Source organism: Pelodiscus sinensis, chromosome 5 (genome assembly GCF_049634645.1).
Source record: "Pelodiscus sinensis isolate JC-2024 chromosome 5, ASM4963464v1, whole genome shotgun sequence".
NCBI classification, from domain to species: Eukaryota; Metazoa; Chordata; order Testudines; family Trionychidae; genus Pelodiscus; species Pelodiscus sinensis.
In genome coordinates, this window is record NC_134715.1 from 113,414,897 (window position 1) to 113,438,131 (window position 23,235).

General features: G+C 41.5%; 1 protein-coding gene across 9 annotated transcripts in view; it reads left to right on the forward strand.

Annotated features, from left to right (window-relative positions):
• Nucleotides 1-23,235, forward strand: part of SORCS2 (sortilin related VPS10 domain containing receptor 2) — a 929,896-nt gene that overhangs the window by 533,905 nt on the left and 372,756 nt on the right. Inside the window, exons 2-3 of one of the 9 annotated variants that reach the window (XM_075930788.1) lie at nucleotides 6,253-6,510; nucleotides 11,739-11,794. The exons of the other annotated variants lie outside the window; for them this stretch is intronic. Coding sequence (XP_075786903.1) covers nucleotides 6,502-6,510; nucleotides 11,739-11,794 — 65 coding nt within the window. The 5' untranslated portion in view covers nucleotides 6,253-6,501. The remainder of the gene's footprint in view (nucleotides 1-6,252; nucleotides 6,511-11,738; nucleotides 11,795-23,235) is intronic. 9 annotated transcript variants of the gene reach the window in all.

A 23,235-nucleotide genomic window follows, 5' to 3' on the forward strand; every position in this document is an offset into this window, starting at 1 on the left:
CTGTGATCCCTTCTGGTGCATTTATGAAATGTTCTTGGTCATCTCTAGCAAAGATACATCAGCATCTTCACAATCAGAAGAAAGCTGCCATTACTCACAATCTTTGAGTAAATGGGAAGCAAAAAAATGTTTTCAGATGTGACCTTGGATTGTGGTATTGCACGGCTAACCTCTAACATAGGATTACTGGAGAGTTGTCTCTCTAGTATCACAGTTACCTTCTCTTCTAAGGAGTGAGTATAAGTAATTTAACATAGAGGATTACTGAAGTATCTCAGATATATATGGGTCTCAGTCCTATTTCTAAATGGACTTTTTCAATAGTGGCCAGTCTACATTTGCTATAATTAGTGTGTATGAAAGAAAGTATCAAGAATGGTCAGGCAAGTAAAAATAACTTTTGGAACATAATTGTATCAACTCGGGAAGTTAAAAAAATTAAAACAGAGTGTACCAAATGTATGGTTGAAAAGCCTCAAATGTTCTATCATTTTGCTTATTTTTGTATTTTGTTGCTACAAATGTTCTGAACAGATGTAATGCTAGTAATTTCAAATTATTGCCACTAAGCCACATCTGAATTTGGAGGAAGGTGTTTGGTGTTTCTTTTTAGTCTTGCTCTTTCACTAATTTTCAGCTTGCACATAAAAATGGAGCTAATCTAAAAGTGACTAGCTGACTGCAGTCATTCACATGAAAGCGATAAGCAGCCCTAGAGAGTTCTGAAGATGAGTTTGAACTGCTGCTATTGAAGTTGATACAATCTCAGTTACTTTATTTAACCATGCACAAATGTATTGACATATTTCCTAAATGAAAAATAAGGATTTAGACCACTTTTCAATTGCATCCAATGAAGGAGAACCAATTAAATAGATAAGTGAAAGTACACTGAATTATCTCTAAGAAGTTTAAGTACTCTGCGTGCTAAACTATAAAACATGCACACAAATGCATGTGTACTCATGCCATGGTACTCAGAGGTGAAAGATACTTCAATTTTCAGATGCTCTATTTGGGGAAATCACTCTGTTACAGGTGTACCTAAAATCAGAAGTGGTCACGTCTGAAAAAAATGTATGGGCCTTTATGAAAAAAGTAATTTTAGTTTTAGATAAACATGAGTGCTTTTTGAAAGATAGAAATAATAACAACAGGCATTGTCAAGTTATTTCTGGCTTTCACTGAACTTATTTTTGGTGGCGTTCGCTATTATGGAGGAGATTTGCAAAGATATAAACAGCAGGTAAGCACCCAATCTATGGTAAGTGTTAATTTGTATTATGGCAGCTCCAAAGAACCCTAAAGGACAAGGTTCCCATTGTGATGGTCACTATATCGATATAACTATGAAAATCTCTCCATGTATGATACATTTGAGTACAGCTTTTCATCACGGGAAAACTCACATCGAGAGACGTAAAGAGGTAACTGGTTAATTGGGAAGCATTGTCTTACTGGCATGATTATCAGGTTAAATGGTTGACAGCACTCTGTCCATCCGGAACAGCTCCCTGCTCGTGGAGCGCCTGAGGTGAAGGGCTACTCCAGCCCGGCCGGATCCCTACCATGCCACGTGTGGGGGCGCTACAGCCCAGCTGGATGGGAGCAGCCCCCTGCTCAAGGCGTGGTGAGACAGGCCCTTCCCAGCCTGGCTGGGGAAGCCCCCACCCAAGTCATGTCATGTGCAGAAGGTTGTTCCAGACCAAGCAGACCCACCGTGCCATGCCATGGGCAGGGAGCTCTCCAGACGGGTGGGCCAGAGCAGCCCCAACCCATGGAGTGATGTGGCGGGCTCTGCCTGGTTGGAGTAGCCACAGCATGGCACAGAAGGCCACGGAGGGCTGGTCCAGCCTGGCCAGGCCCACCGTGCCCTGCTACAGGCAGGGATGTTGCTCTAGTGCTCCCTCCCACCTCAGCACAGTACAGCAGGCCAGTTAACCAGCTAAACATATAGTTTAACCAGCTAATATTTTAAATGGGGTTCTACATCCCTACTCACATCAGCTCTAAAATCACATATATACTTGGATCACTTTACACTACAGAATTTCATCAATCTCTGATGTAGAACTTGAAGTGGCAGGATTTAGGCCACCAGGATTAACAATACTTTTTGTGAGGGAAAAAAAAACATGGAATTTGTAATTGCCACAGATGACCAGTAATTTGATTTTACATCTCACTGAAAAGCACAGTTCCCCAGTGCTACGTTGTGACATTGATCAGAAAAAAGAGGTCATTGACTTAAGTGGACAACACTAGTTCTTACAGGATCCTGATTGGAGACAAGTATCTTCTAGACCCGAGTCTGTTTCTTCTGAGATCACAACATGAGATGGAATGATTAGATACAATTTTATTTGATATTCTGTTTGCTAAAAATATTGAATCTTGAATTGTTTATAAATATTATGTATTCCCCCTGTAGTAAAATACTAGTTATTCCAGGGAAATATTTGCTGGATGGTATGACTAGGTTGGAATGTTATAATATGTTTTCACTTGATTTGTGTTAAAAGTACTTACCTCGAGTTTTCAGATGGATGTGGTTATGAAGTTTTCATTCATTAACATGCTTGTGTTGTGTCAAATTAGGTCTGAGATTCATTCTTTATAGAGGTTGCATTGAAGGATGAGATATAGTGGAGAGAAAAAAGGGTAGAGCTGTGTGTTAGACATCATGAAACTACTTCTAAAAAATCATAAGGGATTCCCCCTATATCTTTATAAAATGCCACCCATATAAAAATTGTAGGAAGGAATTGATGTTGAAGCTCTGTACTTGGAAATGTTTAGTTCAGACATATGCCTCTGATGCTGTATTACAGGCAGAAACATGGGGGATTCTCTTCCAGTAAAAATAATGTGAGAAAAGACATCTTGAATAAGCCACCTCCGCTTTAAATATGGAGAAGTTTCAATATTTTGGATTTAATGAGGCCTAAATATGTCAACATTGGAGGCTGTTTGCATTTGTTAAATATTTGGCATGCTATGCTAGCTGGCATTGTTATATTTGCTCAGTTGGAATCCTTTTTTCACTTGCTGCTTCCTAAGTCATAAGGATTTAGCTGTTTGGGCCCTGCTTTTATTTTAGGTCATTCCTTTTAGTCTTACCTTCTCTCCTCCTTTCTTCTCTGTATTTCTTTGTACAGATGCCTATTATATATCTGTTTGCTCATTTTATTTTTGTGATGTTAAGGCAGACGTTGGTATAGGCCCATCAGTTTGGATAAAGTAAGGAGATGAAAGTGATGTTTTAGAGATTTGCCTCACCTGAGCCATGAAATAGCCAACCTGTGTTCCTGTGTTAAATTAGTGACTTGATGTCCATGGATTCTCCCATGCTGGTCAGTGACAAAACTCCTAGAAGTTGAATCTCTCTAGTCCGGCATTCTCGGGACCTGATCAGTGCCAAACCAGAGAATTTGTTGAACCACAGAAGGCCAATATTGTCTAGCAGTATTGCCAACACTTCCACTGCTTTCTGGGCTCTTAGAAGACATTTAGTGATAAATTAGTGTTAAACAACAGCACAGTCCTAGTGGCTGTAAACAAACTTTATGGGACCACAGGAAACTCAGCAACACTCATTAAAAGCCAACATCCTGCTAACTAAAATCATGCTGGACCACAGATGTTGCCGGATCATAGAGTGCCAGACTAGAGAGGTTCAACCTGTCTTAAAATTAATGGGAGCAAGATTGGACAAGCAAGCTATTAAGTCTGGAATTGTGTAGATGATTCTCCCAATAACATCTTGTATTGATCAGGGCAGAATACGGTTATAAAAGGATCTAATTTCTGATTTCTAGTCAAAACGTCCTGCTGGCATGAGGTCTACATTTGTGGTTTGGTTAGCATTTAATAACAGTTACTACAGTTATGCAACTATGGAAAAAGTATGGTATTTGGCAAATTATGATTTTTCCAATGATGACCATTTTATGTGTTATAATGAAGTTACATATGTGGAACACATTAATGTTCCAATGCTGCAACATTGAAGTCAGTGGGAATTCCACCATTAATATAAACTGCAGCAAGATCATGGACAGAAGTCTTGACGGCAGTACATACTTAAAAAAATCTTTGTGGCTCTTTTTCCACAATTTTTTATACCTTACCTGATCCTTTGGCAGGAGTAAAGTGAATGGCCAAAAATATATAATTGAATAAAGAGTTACCATTTGGCTTTGATATTTTCTGAAAATAAGACATGGCAATCAGGACGGTTTACTGCTTTTTTCATATGATCAAAAATAAATAAAAATGTAGTGCCAGCAATAATCACTGTTAAATTTAACTAATGCAGAAATCTCCTAAATTAGCTAGGTCAGTGCTAGTATACTGTTGCATAATTCTTTAATGAAGTTACAGTAAGATTAAAATCAGATGCTCCTACCTGCTAGAAATTGTATCTCCTTTTAGAGGCCTTTTGGGGCTTAATTAATATGCCTAAAATAAACTGATTTATTATAATAAGCTGATCCACTGATACCTTGATGGTTAATTAAATATATTGTTACAATTATGGGCTTTCTTAGCATCAGATTTATTCTGATTGCTCTTGTAGCCTCCTGAAAGTGATAATTCACTTTAAAAATGGTAAGAATGTTAATAGGCTGCATAGGCCAAATCTAGCCTTGTGGGCTTGGGCTGTATTTTAGTAGCATCTGGAGAAGTGCCTCTGTTGTATCAGGAGAGAACCTGAGTTCATGTGCTTAGTGTTCTACTGGTACATGCAATGATAAGTTAATATGAAAGATAGGCAAATGTGTGTATAGCAGTTGAAGATTGGAAACCGATACAAAATATGTCGCCGAGTAGAGTAATCTAGGGCTGTGTTTGAAATGGAGAGGCAGGAGAGTGGTGATGTTTCCCTAGTTACCATAGTCTCATTAGTTTCATTATTATGGAGAAGGGCACAAGAGAACACAGAAAGAGTTCTCTGTGTTAACTGTTTAATGTGGAACACCTGAATTAATTCTTTGTAGCGATTAAAATATGCCTGTTATTTAAGTAATTCTAGAAGATTTAGAAACTGTACAATTTAATTTTCATATTGGGTTAATATGAATAGACTGGATTAAATTGAAAACATTTAGATGAAGGTTTTGAAACTGAAAATGTATCCAAATTATGAATTGGGAGAGGAAGAGATATTGTAGCCTCAAGGAAAGGCTTCCCAAAAGGATCTCAGTCTGAAGGTTGGTGTTAGTCATTAGGAAGCATTTAAAAATTCCTTCATCTGGTAGTGAAATTCAGTGTGGAACCAAAAGCTGGAAAAATACATGTCTGGTCTTACCTCACTGAAGTCACAGAGGATAGGTCTACATTGCAATAAAATGCTTGTGGCTGGCTTGATTAAGCTAATTCAGGCTTGTGGAGCTTGGGCTGTTGAGCTATAAAATTACAATGCAATCGTCTGGGCTCTAGTTGACAAGGACTGCCAGTGGGTGTTTTATTGCAGTGTGGGTATACCCTGGGACTTTTGTTAATTGGCACATCAGGCCCTAGTACAACTGAGTTGACATATGAAGGCACATGAAGGCCTCATGTTAGTTGGTATAGGGACACTAGGGTGCCGGCTCTGAGAGGAACTCACTTCACAGAGTATTGAAGGTGCTTGGTATGTCTAGGATGAAGTTCCAAACAGATTATTGCAACATGCATAGAATTTAATATAGCACCAGATTAAGAACTGGATGACGTTGGTTAAGAAGATACTCACTTCTGTTGAGGCTAAAGTAGCATGAAATTGTTCTAGGCATAGTTAAACTGATCATGGAGTTAAATATTTTATTTCTATAACAATAAATATTAGATATCACTTAGTGGATCTTATTTTGGGTGCAGTGTTCAAAAGGAAAAACCAAAACCCTCTAAAATTAATTTGTAATTGGTAAAGAATTTTCTCCTGGGATACGTTGGCATTGGTAATACGTTGGTATTGGTAATTGATGGTAGAGATGGAGAGGTAATTGTGCTGATGTAGTCAGTTTATCTTAGAGTACTAAGCGGCTTTCATCCCAGAGTAACTGGTGGCTGAGTCTCAACTCATATATTGCTGATTGAGAGGTTCTCCCATTGGCGAACTTCACTTTTCCTGAATTCCTATTCCACATTTTTATATATTCTGGGGATTAACTTAATTGTTACTAGGACTGTGCTGTGTAGCACAGGGGTAGGGTACCTCTGGCCTGCTACTTAATTTCATCCAGCCCACGTCAAATCTCCACTCTACAGGCTGGAAGTCCTGCTGTTCCCCTAGATGCAAGGGAGATCGTGAAGTTCTGTGTGCTGCCCCTGCCCTGACTCCACAGCTTCCATTGGACAGGAGCCACAGCCAGCAGGAGGTTCAGAGGGGTTGCCTGCGGTTGTGGGCAGCGAGCACCAAGCAGAGCCACCTGACCCCTTTTCCAAGCGGGCCAATCATGGTGTCTGCTTTCAGGTGCAGTGTGGGGCCAGAACAAGCAGGGAGCACCCTGACTGGAAATGCCTCAGGTAAGCGCCGCCAGGCTGTATCCTGCACCTCAAACTCCAGCCTCAGGTTGGAACCCCCTCCTGCATCCTAACTGCCTCCAAGATTCTATACCTGGACCCCAAATTCCTGCCCCAATCCTGAGCCCACTCTTGCACTCCAGATACTTAGCCCCAGCCCAGAGCTTCCTCCTGTGCACCAGCCCTTCATTCCAAGCTCACTCCAATCCCCTGCCCAAGCCTGGAGCCTCCTCTCCTATTCCTTTTTTTCTGGCTCCACCCAGGCCTCCTTGCCCTCTCACCCATGCAGGACTGTGTGGGGGTCAGTGTCCCCTGCTAGAAAAGAGGTTCCTCATACTGGTGTAGCATATGGTGGGAATTCTTTCATTCTTGTCTCACAATATTTTGACACTCTCGACATTTTTTTCAACAGAGGAGGAATGGGCAGATTGCCAGTACACCACTGATGCTGTTGTATAGTCCTTGGGTGGTTTTTATCATATCAGCAATCAGCATTATGCTGCTGTTTTTCACGTAGTGTTGTTTTGATGGAAAGCATTCCTGTGACACTGAACATATTAGCAGCGCAGTGTCAGGAGTGTCATTTCTTTCACACTCATGTTTGAATGAAGAGCCAAAAATCACCACTGTGGAACTGGCAAAGGTGGGAGTTGAAAGAACCACTGTGCCCATTAATTTTCTCTTGGATGTCTTCCCCATATTTCAGTGCATTTTGAGATTATGACTGAATTTGGTTTTAGGCAGGAAGCATATGGCAGTGGGCAGAAGAGCTAAGACTTCAGTGAGATACAGAATACACAAAAGAAACTGCATGAATAATAGAAACCACTTGTTCTGGCTGAGCAGAGCAGATGAATATTACAAATTATTTCTGTGAATCTTAGCTGACACTTTAAAATTATTTTTTTAGTTGTGTCAATGTGTAACGCCAACAGGTGGAACCAAACATGAGACCTCTGGAGCTTAGTGCATGAGCCTCTACAGCTTGAATTAAAAGCCAGCTGTCTCTCTGTTAAGCCATAGAGCAAACTCATTCATTCTCACTGTAAGTTGTCTACTGGGGAGCGCCACTAAATGGGACGGTGAACCACACCCAGTAGGTGTGTGACTTACACATGCTCCTTTTTGTCTTCTTTCATATAGATTTTAGCAAATGGCAGGATGTGCCAAATCTGGTGTTTATAAGCAAATGTGGCAGAATGCTCATGGAGAGCAATTCAGCATCACAGTCTGATTTTAAGAATCCTAGGTAACCAGTCATGGACTAGGTACTTAAATTATATCTCCTGTGTGTCTAGTCAAAACTGCTCAAAGTCCACATCCTGAATACTTTCAAAAATTTTCTTGTTACAAGTTACAGACCAGGAATTACTTAATAAATAGTTTGATGACTACAGGTGATTTGCAGACAATTTGTGAATGGAAAAGCAGATGGAATGCACTGAATAAATCATTCCATTTTTTAATATTTTTATGTAGTGAAATTAGCTTACTTCCTACTATGTTTAGGCAGTCTGTTATTCAGGTGCCTTGCTGTTAAATCAGTGGAGGGTTCGGGGTCTGCCACCATTCTGGGTCTTAGAATATGGATTACTACACCAGAATAAAGAGCTGCAACATGTCCATGCTCATCTTTTCCCCATAGGAACAGAGGTAGGGGTGTGCGCGCGTGAAAGGAGAGAAGATTGCAAAAAAGAGGATGAATCCAAAGTAGACTAGAGTGAAGGTCCTATAGTGTATAAATATGCATGTAGTAGTAATATAGTAATGAGATATCTAAAAATACCGAGAATAGACACATGGAAGGAGATGGGGTAAATGAAAAAAGATTCAACCAGATAAGACCACTGTTACAGATTCAGATAGAAAATATCCTAAGTAACTTTAAGAAAATCTTTCTGGGATGATCTTGCTCCATCAGACAGTGCTGCTGATTGTTTTACACAGTGATACCCTTCAGATAAATATTTCTATGTGAGCCACATAGAAAAGAGTTTGGGATTTTAAAATATCTTGCATCTCTGTCTGGGATATTTTTGCAGGGAGGGGCTGCTCTGACCAGGATGCTGGAGCAGCCCCTGCCTGCAGAGCAGCCTGGTCCGCTGTTGGTAGGGGCTGCTCCAGCATCCCGGCCAGTGCAACCCTTTTCTGCATCAGGAGGGCTTCAGGCAGGGATTGCTCTAGCTAGGCTGCAAATAGCCCCTGCTTGTGGCCAGGGGTGGGAAGCGTTCCAGCCCAGTGGCAGGCATTTTAAACAATATGTTTACCCAGTTACCAATTAAATGGGATTTTACATCCCTAATGTGTATGCCTCTGTCAAATCCTTTAATGCAAACAAGAGCATGGCTAAAAAGAGTGGCAAGATTGGAGCCGTTACTTATCCTTGTGTGGTGCCATAGGTGACAGATGAGGCTTCTGATGATGCACTTCAGTCCATAACAATGGACGTTATCCCATGGTGAAATGAGCAGATGACAGCAATTTTCTTCCCTGGGCAGCCAAATCTATGGAGGAGTTCCCATAAGCCTTCGCGATTCACTGTGTCACAGGCCTTGGTCAGTCAATGATCTGCATGTACACAGGTTCTTGTTCTGTTTGCAAGCCTTCTCTTACATTTGTCAGGCTGCAAAAATCATGTCCATAGTACCAAGGTCAGCACAAAAGTCACTCTGTGATTTTGGCTATGTTGAGCTCATTGTGAGAGTGATGAGCCTGTTGAGGGAGAACCTGTGCAAGATCCTCTTTTCTGTAGACATGAGTGAGAGTCGTAATGTTTGTCAAAGCTAAATATACTTTCCTTTATTTTGTGTATGTGTAGCCCAAAAACCTGCTGGGTATGGTGTACTGTCCCATGTAATGGCACTGAGACCATGTACAGAAAGAATAATGAGTTTGATCTACAGCCTTAGCTAATAACAAGCTGGCTTTTATCTCATGCAGTAGAGGCTCATAAGCGCCAGGAGTCCCTGGTTTGATTCCGACCATAGGTGACAGACGGGTTAAGTCTGTCTTGTGGCTTTTTATACAACTTGGGAAACTGGGCCAAGGCTCCTGCGTGTGCTCTGTGTTCATATTGTGTATCAGTGTGTGGTTCACCTCAGACCAGACCCGCTCAGAAAAACCACTAGGAAAAAGGTTTTATTCTTTAAAGAAACATAGAGCAGGATTATAGTCTGGTAGTTTTCTTTCTGCTTGCCAGCTTCAGTCATGCTGAAACATCCAGGAGAGCAGAGTGGGACTTCCTGGGGAAATTTGTAGTCCACAAGTAATATTTTGGAGGTTGGACTCGATGACCTCCTGAGGGCTTTGCCAACCCTATAATTTTATGATTCTATGATTTCCTGCTGCTGCTGAATCATACTGGATCTTGGGTTCCAGATAGATGGGCTGTGAAAAGCCATAGTGGATTGATTTAAATCAAGGCAATTTAAATCATGATTTAAATCACCAAAAATCATTTATTTAAATCAAGTTCCCAAAAAAGCTAAAACAGACTGTGGGATTAAGCCCCATTGAACTCACTGTTACGTCTGTTTTTTGAGAAAACAAGAATAGAATGGGGTTTCCTTGGAAAAGCCAAGTTATGCTGAAGTAAAATAGGGAATAGCACTTGTGGCGTTACCATTATGGTCTGTGGCCATGATGTTCCAAAATAAGGGGACTGCATTATACAATATAAAATAAAGAACATGACATTCAGTGGTAACTGGCAAGTCTAGAATTCTCTTACTGCAGCTTTGAGTGCATACTCGAGTGACAGATTCTAAACCTAGTTCACTAAGGGTAAGTCTACACAGCAGTGTTATTTCAGAATAACTGACATTATTTTGAAATAACAAAATGCATGTCCACAGAGGAAGCCATTATTTTGAAATAATGTCGAGATGGAAGACTTCTTACTCTGACTCTTGTAATCCTCATTTCATGAGCAGTAAGGGAAGTCGAAGGAAGAGTGTTCTTCCTTCGACTTCCTGCTGTGTAGACAGCACCAAAGGCCAAATTAAGCTATTTTGACTTAAGCTACGCAATTGACATAATTGAAGTTGCGTATCTTAATATGACTTTTGCCCTGCAGTGTAGATATGCCCTAATTAACCAACCATATGGATTAGCTTAGCTAAACTTTTTTCTCTTGCAATAACCAACTCAGCAAACAGCTTGGGGGTTTGTCAAATCACACTTATACTACTTATACTAAAAGGCATAGAGAGAGTCTTAAAGAATGATGCATTGCAAAGTGAATTATTTAAGTTTCTAACCAGTTGAGCCACTCAGCCATATCCACATTTTTATCCACATAATTTTCTCCCAATAGCAATTTTCCTTCTGATGTTTCATTCTAGCAGTTAGGCACTGCATCTTCTTTTTGCACTGCTTGCAATTGACACATTTTCCTTTTTACCCAGGGAATGAATTTCTTCAAAATATTCCTAGATAGTGTCTCTCTTACGCCTGGAAGCCATGATAGTTTTTCTGTGGCAAAAATGTGGGGGGGATATAGGAAGTTCTGTGTGTGCTGAATAATGTCTTCCCTTTTTCTTTCCACTCCACTCCACTGTTCCTTACTGTGCTGCTTCTGACTATTACCATATATTATCTCTCTGTCTTAACTAACTCCTTTGCAATGCTTGGCCAAGGTCCACCACCACATAAGTACAGGACAAAAACAGTTTATCCAGCTTGAATCAGAGGGGTAGCCGTATTAGTGTGAATCTGCAAGAAAAATGAGAAGTCCTGTGGCACCTTATAGACTAACAGATTTATTGGAGTATAAGCTTTCATGGGTAAAGACCCACTTCGTCAGATGCATGTGACAAAGTGGGTCTTTACCCATCAAAGCTTACGCTCCAATAAATCTGTTAATCTATAAGGTGCCACAGGACTTCTCATTGTTTATCCAGCTTGTGTCTTTCTTAGCACATGTTACTTTTTAGTCTGCTGAGAAACAGAAATTAAAAGCCCAGAACTTTCAAGAAGCAAGAACTAGTGGTTAGGCTGGAAAGACTAGAGCCATTAATTCATTTTTATGAGACTGTAAGTGTGGCATTTTTGTGATGAGATTTAATTATAACTGTTATTTTAAATGAGAAATTTAGTATTTTCTTGATGATTTTTAAAACATCAGTTTCTCCAATTTAAATAAAAAATAGATTTAAATAAAAAAGAATGTTTTTGTTTTTTTAAATAACCAATTTTTATCCACCCTGATGAAAGCATTCTTCTATTCCTAGAACATGGTATCCTATTCCCATATGATCTTGAAAAGATTGTTCAGTTTCCTGACCAGGTGAGCATCTCCTCAATTGTATACTTCAGCTGGAATACCGTAGGGACCCGGAGACTTGCCTGTGGACAGCTGCTTGATAGCCTGAGTAACCTCATCTGAGGAAGGGTCCACAGAGGGCCATTGGAGGAGCAAGTTAGCTTCTTCAGACGTAGTGGACTGACAGTTCAGCAGACTATCAAAGTGCTCTGTCCAGCAAGAGTTAAAGATTGGCTTTGTCTATCGTAGCCAGTTACCATCCCCTGAGAGAACAGGGGCTATACCACTGGACTTTTGGCCATACTCAGCACAGAGACCTTGATACAAGGCCTTCAAGTCATGCATGTCATGCTTCCTGGAATTCTACAGCATTCTGCTCCTACCACTTATCAAATCCCTGTAAATGCTCATTAAAGGGCCAAATTAACCCTGGACATAACTCCAGCAGCATTAAGAAAGAATGTAGCCCCAAAATTTGTCAGATTTTTTTTTGGACATTCATAAACTGGTTGATGGGAATACATCTATAATGGCTTAGTGGTATTGTTATTATTTTGTTATTATTTAACAAAAACAAATAGGTACCAGAACTACTTTTATTGGTAACTAGAAATCTTGCCCAGCATTGCCCTCGTCTGGATCCAGCCCAGGGCTGCGGGGGGCAGCTCAGCCTGCCTGGCAGCTTCTCCCCCAATGCAGGGTTTTCCCCAGGTGGGGGGAGGAGTGCACAGGTCCCAGGGGCAGGCTGGAATGGCGGGGGCCATGTGGCTGGCCAGCACCTGCGTCTGGGGCGTGTGCTGCCTCCCCATGGCAATTCATGAGTATAACTGTCCTTGCTCTGATACCCCTCCATTTCCATTTGATACAATACAATTGCATTCCAGGAACATCCCATTGTACTGGCACAACCAAACTCTGACCTTGCTTTAAGTGATAAGTGGAAGCTGCATGACAAATTTGAGGATCCTAGCTCTTACCATTTAGGAGGAGTGCTTGAACACACAGACTCAGAGACAGACATATGCACAAACTCTCTCAAATGTATAGCAGACTAGAACTTCATGACTTCTTAATGATTAATAGATAATTGGAAAGTAATAAGGGGTGTAATATAATAACTGTATCACATTAGAAGCAATCACATTGTTTTTCACAATGTGAATAACTAAATGTTTCTTAATGATTTAAAATTTCCTAACAAGCCATAAACCTTTGTCTTCTTGCCGGTTGTCCCTGCATTTACAAAATAAGTGACTTTGAGCTCACTTTCTGTTCTTTAACTTCTCTTTTTAATTGTGTTTATGCTTTCATAAAGTACTAATCTTCCCTATAGACTCTGCAGTGTGCAAAATGAAATAGAATGGATGGAATAATACTTCTAACTTAGTTTTGTGCAGGCAACTGCCTCCGTGGACCCTTAGCCAAGGTGTGTGTTGGAGGCGTAGCTCTGTGCTCCTAGAAGGGGCAGAGCCATGGCTGGAATGGTCCGGGGGTAAGCAGCGCCCCATACCGCCAAGAGTGCAGCACACCCCACTGATCCGCATGGAGCCTGTGGTCTGGCACTTGGGTGGTGATTCAAAGGCGTCTGGGGCTATGGCCACTGCTGCTTCAGTGGTGGCTGGGAGCCCCTGGTCCCTTGAATCACCAGGCCCAGGGGCAACTGCTCGCTTTGGCCCCTCCTCATAGGGCCTGTATGTAAGCCAGCAACTGAATGTTCCTCTGCCTTCCTTTAATGGGAAGGTTGAGGAATCTACAGTTTAATCAATTGTTTCTCTGTGTAGAAACATGTAAATTATTGTTACCCAACTGTGGGATGGATGTACAAGATATAATTGGAAAAATAAACAGCGTTAAGTGTTAATCAAAATGCAGCCCTCACATCTGTTGAATAGGCTGTAGGTGGCCAATGCAAATACAGGTGTTTCATGACCATTAATTATAGATTAGGAGGACAACTTTTTGTGGATCTTGATAGATCATCTAATTAACATACGTTATGCTCACAGATGTTATATTATAAAATGGCTAAAAATTTGAAATGACAAAATGAGTCTAACTGTAGTGGAGAGAAGTTAAACAAAAGATCACCTTGTCTTCTGAGAGAGTGCTATGTGTTAAAGCAATAGCTCTGAAAGAATCATGAATATTCATTTCAAGTGGTTTTGCTAGCATTTGATAGGAAATGCAACCTGAGAGAAGGACTTTGTTTGGTTATTCCATGAAATAATCTTAATGCAAATCTGTGAATAAGAGAGAGACCCAAACATTAAAATATTCATTTAATTTTGAATTCTAGACTGTGTACTTTTAAGTCTCATTTGACAGGTTTGGTGCTGAGGATCTGAGAAAGAAATATCACTTTTTCCCACTTCTTGGTACTTTTTAGTTCCTTAGTTTGAAAGAATGAAATAATCCCAAGTTATGTGGAATTCTCCCTTCCAAAATTTTCCAACTGCAATCCCCCCATCAGATAACAGGAGTTGCTACTCGATATCTTTTATAGCACTCTTTTGAAATAACACTAAAGTCTATTTTGTGTGTATTGGCATCTGTCATTGATGCCTTATCTCATGTTTATTAGCATGTGTTGGTTTTACTTATTCTTTTATTATGTGGTATCAACATGAATTACTTGACAAGCATCCAACACAGAGGGTGCCTTAAGTTGTATCAGAGGTTTTTACTAATCTTACTCAGGCAAACTCCCAATGATGTCAGTATTAAAGTATCCAGCACTGAACAGTATATGTTCTTCATTTTCTCACAATGACATGATATTAGATGACCCTCTGAGATGATGTCACATTCTCCCTAAATAAAAGAGTGGAATAATGAAGATTTCTCTCTTGCTTAAAGTACATTAAAGATAACTCTCCCATGTCAGACTCACTCACTATTCTTAATAGAAATGTAGCCGTGTTAGTCTGGTGTAGCTGAAGCAAAATGCAGGACTATGTAGCACTTTAAAGACTAACAAGATGGTTTATTAGATGATGAGCTTTCGTGGGCCAGACTCACTTCCTCAGATCAAATAGTGGAAGAAAATAGTCACAACCATATATACCAAAGGATACAATTAAAAAAATGAACATATATGAAAAGTACAAATCACATTTCAGAACAGAAGGGGGATGCAGGGAGGGAGGGAAGTAAGGTAAGTGTCTGTGAGTTAATGATATTAGAGGTGGGGAAAGGTAGATGTCTGTGAGCTAATGGTATTAGAGGTGATAATTGGGGAAGCTATCTTTGTAATGGGTAAGGTAGTTGGGGTCTTTGTCTACCTTAACCATTACAAAGATAGCTTCCCCAGTTATCACCTCTAATACCATTAGCTCACAGACACTTACTTTCCTCCCCCTCTCCCCCCCCCCCCCCCGCATCCCCCTTCTGTTCTGAAATGTGATTTGTCCTTTTCATATGTGTTCATTTTTTTAATTGTATCCTTTGTAGCATGGTTTGAGGTGGCTGCCCCAGCCTCTGCACTTTGCACTTCTGCAGCGGCTGCCTCAACCTCCCTATGGACAGGGCCCAGAGCAGCGGTGAGTGCTGGAGTGACCCAGCAGCCTGCTCTGGTCCGCTCCACCACCCTCTCCCAGACTGCTTCGGTCCTCTTCACTGCATGAGCAGGAAGCATAGCACCTCAGCCCCACTGTGCTCAGCTGCTTGCTGCTCTGGTGAAATTGAAAGGAGATGGTGGTGGGGTGGAGTAGGGCAGGCTGCTGGGTAGCTCCACCTCCCGCCACCGCAATGAGTGCTGAAAGGCAGTGCTAACCCCTGCTGCCTCCTTGCACTTAGCCCCTGGTAATCCCCTGGCTTGCATTGCTCGGGGGCAGGGGGCTTTGAGCAAGGGGGGCAAAAAAAGAGGTGGGGTTGGGGAAAGGGCTGGAGAGGGTGTGGGGAGGGGAAGGAGCAGAGGCAGGGTGAGGGTGGGGACTGTGGTGAGGAGGTTGCCCTAGGTCCTGCACCTGGGGCATTGGGAGGTGTGGAGGGAGTTGCCCCAGGATCCATGTCTCCTAGGGATGGCCCTGCAATCAATGCAAGAGAAAGACACAGAAGGCTGTCTGGGCCAGTATTTGATATCTGATGTCAAGATTTTGTGTCATATAATTGTCACACTCAGTGGATGTTACATGCTTTTTGTTAGATCAGGTTGTGATGTTGTACTTAATACTCTGAGAAATCCTGAAACTATCACAAAGAGTTGGGGTGGACATATCAAGGGGCTAATTACGTCAGTTGAAATGTCGGTCAAGATTTTTCTTCTCACCAAAAGTGGCTGAGCAAACTAACTATTGTTTTCAGCTTCATTAAGCTCCTAGGCAGATATAAAGATGATGTAGGTGTTTTTTGGAAAGTACTGTAGAATATGTGTATTAAACATGCCTCTCTTGTCAATTGAGTGAGATCTGTTGAAGTTTCCACAGTAATTGAACAAGTCATTAAGGAAGATTTGTTACAGATGTGTTTCCTTCATGTATTACTCTGGAAAAAAATTCAAAGTACTCAGGACTTTTTTCCAGACTAGAATATCAAATACAGTGCAATACAAAAACTTCATAGAACCTAAACTTCATAGAACCTAATCATCGGTTGGAATATTTTCCTAGGGCCCTAGAATCTACAAGCCAAATCTTGCAGTGTCTGTCCAGTTCTTAGATGCTCCCTGAATTACCTCTAAAAGAGCTTCTAATTTCCATTAACCCAGTAAAAATCCAAGGCTTTGCCAAGGAGGTTTTAACTTCAGTTTACGCATATGTAACAGAGAGCGACAATTTTTAGTATTATTTCATATCGTAATGGGGTGCAACTCACTGCTGCAGTAATTCCTGCTTTCTGTCCTGTGTATTAGCTCTGTATGCCAGTGTTCCCTCTTCTAATGATGCTTCTGCACCATGACTTCTGTTCCAGGAGCCACATCACTTCTTCCGGCTGTGCTCCCCCCCTTGTGGGGGACAGTATCACAGTCCACTGTCCAGCCACTTCCCTCTGTGGCAGTGACAGATATAGGGCAGGGCGAGCGGGATGGCCACCCCAGGCCCCGCGCTTCAAGAAGCCCTGCGCGTGCGCTGTGGCGCCATGGTGCATGCGCTGTGTCAAAAGGGAGGGCCCCGTGAAATTGTGCTGCCCTGGGCCCCGCAAAATCCTCATCCGCCCCTGCTCTGTGGCACAAGGAGTGAAGGGAGACCCAGGCCTACCCACTACTCTGGGCCCTGGCTCAGGAACCCTGTAGATGGCTGCCACTTGCTGCTTCCCCTCCAATTCCTCTGTAGATTTCCATGGATCACTTTTCTGCAGTCCCAGCACCCTCTTTGCCCTTGTCTCAAAGCCTCAGCCTGCAGATCCCTGCAGACACCAGGAACTGCCTTTCGGTTCCTGGATCTGTGCCTGCAGCACTGCTCTGCCCTGCATGTTTGCTGCCTTATTCCTGCAAGACAGCCACTCTTCCTCCCTCTTCAAACCACGGGGAATGACTGCTGCTGCTCCCTACTGCAGCTCTTCTTATGTGGCCCTACCTGGCTCTGACTGGATGCTCCTGTAAGCCCTTCCGTGATTAGCTGCCTCCAGTGCAGCCTCCATAGTGCTCTATTAACCTCTTAGGGTATGTGGAAGAAAACATTGTCCTCACTCTGAGTTTGTAAGCAACAAGTAGCCAGAGGCAGTTTTATTACAAGCTGCAGCAAGGGAAAAACTGGTTCGGACAGGGGGGAACCCCCCCCCCCCCCCCGAGGCAGATCTTCGAATACAAGCAATTATGAAGCAGTTTAAATACTGTCTATTAAATATAATAACAATAACAATTAGTCTCCTTCCCATTACAAACACCAATGGCTAACAGTTATTTAGTTCCACCCAGATGCTCCTTATCTCAAGGTCCCTACCAGAGTCGGCATTCTATCCTTATCTCCGTATGGAGGCGAGAGGCGAAGGCAGCGTCTAATTACAGATCTCGCGTTGTCAGGCCATAGACTTAGCCTGACTCTTGCTCTCTTGTTAACAAGACCAAGACGGCTGCACACAAATTCCCTTATTCCCTTTTCCTGCCTCCACACTATAAGGAGTAAGGGGAATTATGAAAGAATGGTTTTCTTTCTAAATAACTGCGTCTAGACAGCGTTTCTTTTTTCAAAATAGGGTATTTCAAAATAGTGCCCGGATGCGATTATGCAAATGAAGCGCGGGAAATTTAAATCTGCATTTCATTTGCAATTTTGTTCCTCTGCATTTGCATTCCTCTCTCGAAAGAGGAATGCAGCGTAGACATACCCTTAGAAACCAAGTGGGGCACATGCCCCATCATGCATATTTTATTATACAATGTTGTTTACTTATTTTGTGATATAACCCAAACTTACAATGTGTTTTACAGCTACAGAAGTAAACACAAACTTTCCCAAAAGTGTATTCACACTCCCAGTCCTGTGCTCTGATGTTAGTTGGCTCTTTCTGTCAATGGAGAAACCTATTAATTTCAATGGTGCTCCAAGTAGACCCAAAGGACAGCCTACCTTCATTTCATTGCAGGATTACAATCTGATGTTGTTTAAATCCATTATAACTCCATAAAAGTCATTACAGTTATTTCAGATATGTTCCTGCATGGGGCAGAGAAGAATCTGAACCACTGACTTCAATGGATTATATTCTCAAATGTAGAATGCAAGGCTGTTGGCTCCAAGCCATTGACTGCTCACCATTAACCACCTTTTCAGCCTCTGGAAATGGTTAGCTAAGTTCCTTGACTTTTTCCAGTGTGTGGTAGAATGTGTTTTAGAGAAACTTCTTTGAGTGTGATTTGAAAGCGAGGGGATTGAAATTTCCAAAATTGCCAGCCAGTCTGTTCTGACATAAGAAGATTCTGACCTTTGTGGAATAGTATGAAAACATGATCACAATGGAACTGAAAACTGTGAAACAAAGATAATTTGGCTTAAAAAAAACCCCTGAGACTCAGACCAGGTATACCAGAAGGGTTATCTAAGTTTTTATAACATCCAGATGAACCTTCACTGATCTATGGTTTTCTGTGGAGTCTATGTGAAGCTGTTATTTGCTATGTAAACCGAGAAGAAATTTCATTTAATTTTGACTGCATTTTCTTCTTGGGTTTTGGAGTACATTGAAACCAAAAGCTAAAAAGAAAAATCAGCTTATGAATCTGAAAACAGATGCCAACACAAACAAGCAAGCACAAATGGTTCACACACTGCCATGCAAATTGAAATCAGCTCACATGTGCGAGAGACTGCAGCCACTAAGTTGTTGTCCAGCTCCAAACATCTACATTTGAGACTGTTTGATTCCTCACACACATTGTGATATATTGGCTTTGTCTGTCTGAGTAGATAAAACAAAAGGAAAAACTATGTAGCACTTTAAAGACTAACAAGATGGTTTAATAGGTGATGAGCTTTCGTGGGCCAGACCCACTTCCTCAGATCATATCCTGGAAGAGACCACATGTACCAAAGGAATACAATGAAAAACGTGAATATGTTGTTAAACTGAAAACTCAGATTTAGTACAGAAGGTGAGGTGAGGAAGAGGGAGGGAGGGAATAGCTATTTATGAGTCAATGAATGGCTAATCAGGGGTGTTAAGTGGGGAAGCTATCTTTGTAATGGGTAAGGTAATTAGCATCTTTGTTAAGGCCCATTCGTAAAGTGTCAAATTTAAGCATGAAAGAAAGTTCTGAAGTTTCCATCTGTAATCTGGTGTTAAAGTCTCTCTGAAGTAAAATGCATGTAGTAAAGTCGTTAAAACTATGTCTAGGTAGGTTAAAATGAAAACCAACTGGTTTTTCCTTGTGAAAATGTCTGATGTCTGATTTGTGGGCATTAATTCTTTGGCACAGTGTCTGAGAAGTCTGTCCAATATAAATAGCAGAAGGACACTTTTGGCACATGATAGCATAAATTATATTTCTGGATGAACAGGAATATGTGTCCTTGATCATATAACTCACATGGTTAGGTCCAGTCATGGTGTCACCAGAGTAAATATGTGGACAAATTTGGCAACGGAGTTTGTTGCAAGGGAAAGTTCCAGGGTTGGTATTAATGTGGTATGTCCTGTGGTTATTGGTAAGAATCTTCCTGAGGTTAGGTGGTTGTCTATAGGAGACTATGGGTCTGTCCCCCAGAGCCTCTCAGAGGGTAGTATCCTGTTCCAGTATAGGTTGTAGGTTAATGATAATGTGTTGGAGGGGTTTAAGTTGGGGGCTCAACATGTCTGAGTAGATGTTTGATAAAGCACACAAAAAAACTTGCTATTTCTTCCAGCTATGAGAGCTCTCCTTTAACGTGAGTGATGGAGGCCTTCCTTTCTGGAACTGACAGACCAGAAGTGGAATCATGATTCTATTGAAGTCAGCGGCAAAAATCTCATTGATTTCAGAACTGGGACTAGGATTTCACCCTAGGAAAGCTTTAGACAAGGTCCTTTTGTGAGTTAATTTATAATTGTCTTGGTTATCTGCAGCACATGGTTTTGTTAGTGTCTACCACTATGGGTAGCTCCTGAATGATATCAGACACCCTGAAAGAGCTGTACACTCTTTGCCCCCCAGTCTTTCTTAATGTCAGATGATATCTTGGAATTGAGGTTTTTAGCTCTCTTCATGCTTTGTATCTTTATCATAATGAGCTTATTTTATTTTGCGGGGGTTGTTAGGAATTACATGGCAACAATTTATGGTGGACTGATTTTCTATAAAGAACTGTTAGTCATCATCAAGAGAATGAATGTATTAGCATGTTACTATTGTGTATCAGTCCTGACATCTTGTAAAGTATGATGTCAGCTGTGAACATTTCTTACTGAGAATGTTTTTATAAACAGGATTTAGGTTGGCATATTTTTTAAGTCTTGGCTCTACCAAATAGTCTCTTTATTTATCCGTCTATTATATTTTTAGAACAATCATTATAGTGTAAAGAGGCTGTGTGTCCATGTGGGTGTGTTAATTGACATAAAATAGCTTGGTCTAAACTTGCTTCTATGAAATATCATGTTATCAGTTTTGAAACTCCCACATTAGAGGCTGTATTTGTGCTTTGATACTGTTTCCTGGTGAAGTGTGATGGAGGGAAAAATGTGCTGCATTTTCCATGGATGGCCTCTGTAATCTATCTGCATGCTATAGGAATACTTCACTGCCTCTTCTGCTAATGATCTAGCTGAGACCTGCAGAACAGGTTGGTTCTGCCCTCTAATTTTAAGAGTTGTAGAGGTGTCACTGCACTGTTTATCTTGTTTCTGGATCTCATTTGGATTTACTCCTAGTAAAGGGCTTGGGAGAGCTACTATGAAAGCAAGAAAACCATCTGCTGAGGTTTTATGAGTTGCCCACTTGCCAAGTTCAACAGCAGGCCAGTCTTTTGTTGATCAGCTCTACCCTCACCAGGTGTCACCGCAGCTATAGAAGAATGACTACTGAGAATTTAAAGGAACTTAGGGATGATTTGGCCACACAAAGTTTTAAAAAATGTATAAAAAAGATTCAGGATAAAACCATTAGGAAATGATGATCCTTGTCATTAGAAAAAAACTCAGAAATGAATCCTACTGAAGTGATTATGGGATATTTGAATTCCCCCAGTCACCATGATTGCTTCAACAGTGTTTCTGAAATAGGCCTCTTCCCCTCAATTCTCATATTAAGTACACAGTTTTTTAGTCTGCTCTACAAAATGATAATCCAGGTGACACTCATGCATTGTGGTTTTAATGTGAGTTTGGGAAAACTGATCTTTTTACACTACTATTTGAATATTTTAATGACATCCAATACAATGTATATTGGTGAATGGGCAGATACCTCTGAGGCAGATGGTGTTGTACAACATAAATCATTTTTACTTTTGGAATAGAGCTAAACATGTAGATATAAACAGGGAGGTAACCTAGTGACAGATGATGTGGGAAAAGCTGAAGTACTCAATGCTTTTTTTTGCCTCTGTTTTCACAGATAAGGTCAGCTCTCAGACAAATGCACTAGGCAACGGAGTATGGGAAGGAGGTGGGCAGCCCTCAATGGAGAAAGAACAGATTAAGAACTATTTAGAAAAATTAGACATACACAAATCCATGGGGCTGGATTTAATACATCCAAGGGTGCTGAGGGAGTTGGCAGATATCATTGCAGAGCCTTTGGCCATTAAAGCACGTGGAAGAGAGGAAAGTGATCAGGAACGGACAACATGGATTCACCAAGGGCAAGTCATCCCTGACCAACCTAATTGCCTTCTATGACAGGGTAACTGGCTCTGTGGATATGGGAAAGTCAGTGGATGTGATATACCTTGACTTTAGCAAAGCTTCTGACATGGTCTCCCACAATATTCTTGCCAGCAAGTTAAGGGAATATGGATTGGATAAATGGACTGTAAGATGGATAGAAAGCTGGCTAGACTCTTGGGCCCAACAGGTAGTGATCAATGGCTCGATGTCAGGTTGGCGGTAGGTTTTTAGCGGAGTGCCCCAAGGATCTGTTCTTGGACCGGTTTTGTTCAACATCTTATTAATGACCTGGATGAGGGGATGGATTGCACCCTCAGCAAGTTCACAGATGACACTAAACTAGGGGGAGAGGTAGATATGTTGGAGGGCAGGGATAGAGTCCAGCACGACCTAGAAAAATTGGAGGATTGGGCCAGAAGAAATCTGATGAGGTTCAACAAGGACAGGTGCTGCACTTGGGATGGAAGAATCCCAAGCATGGTAACAGGCTGGGGACTGACTGGCTAAGTTCAGCAGAAAAGGACTTGGGGATTAGAGTGGATGAGAAGCTGGATATGAGTCAACAGTGTGCCCTTGTAGCCAAGAAAGCTAATGGCATATTAGGGTGCATTAGGAGGAGCATTGCCAGCAGATCTAGAGAAATTATTATTCCCCTTTATTCAGCACTAATGAAGCCACCTCTGGAGTATTATGTCCAATTCTGAGTCCCCCACTATAGAAAGGATGTGAACGCATTGGAGAGGTTCAGTGAGAGCAGTCAAAATTATTAGGATGCTAAAGCACATGACCTACGAGGAGAGACTGGGGGATTTGGGCTTGTTTAGTCTGCAGAAGAGAAGAGTGAGGGGGATTTGATGGCAGCCTTTAAATACCTGAAGGGAGGTTTCAAAGAGGATGGAGAGAGGCAGTTCTCAGATGGCAGAATGAGGAGGAATGGTCTCAAGTTGCAGTGTGGGAGGTCTAGGTTGGATATTAGGAAAAGCTATTTCATGAGGGTGGTGAGGCAATGGAATGGGTTACCTAGGGACGTGGTTGGAAACTCTATCCCTTGAGGTTTTTAAGTCCCAGCTTGGCAAAGTCCTGACTAGGTTGATTTAGTTGGTACTGGTCCTGCCTTGGGCAGGGAGCTGTACTCGATGGCCTCCTGAGGTCCTTTCCAACCCTATGATTCTGTGGTCCTATGATTCTATATATCTGGTTAGGTGTGCGAGTGCCCAGTGTGCTGG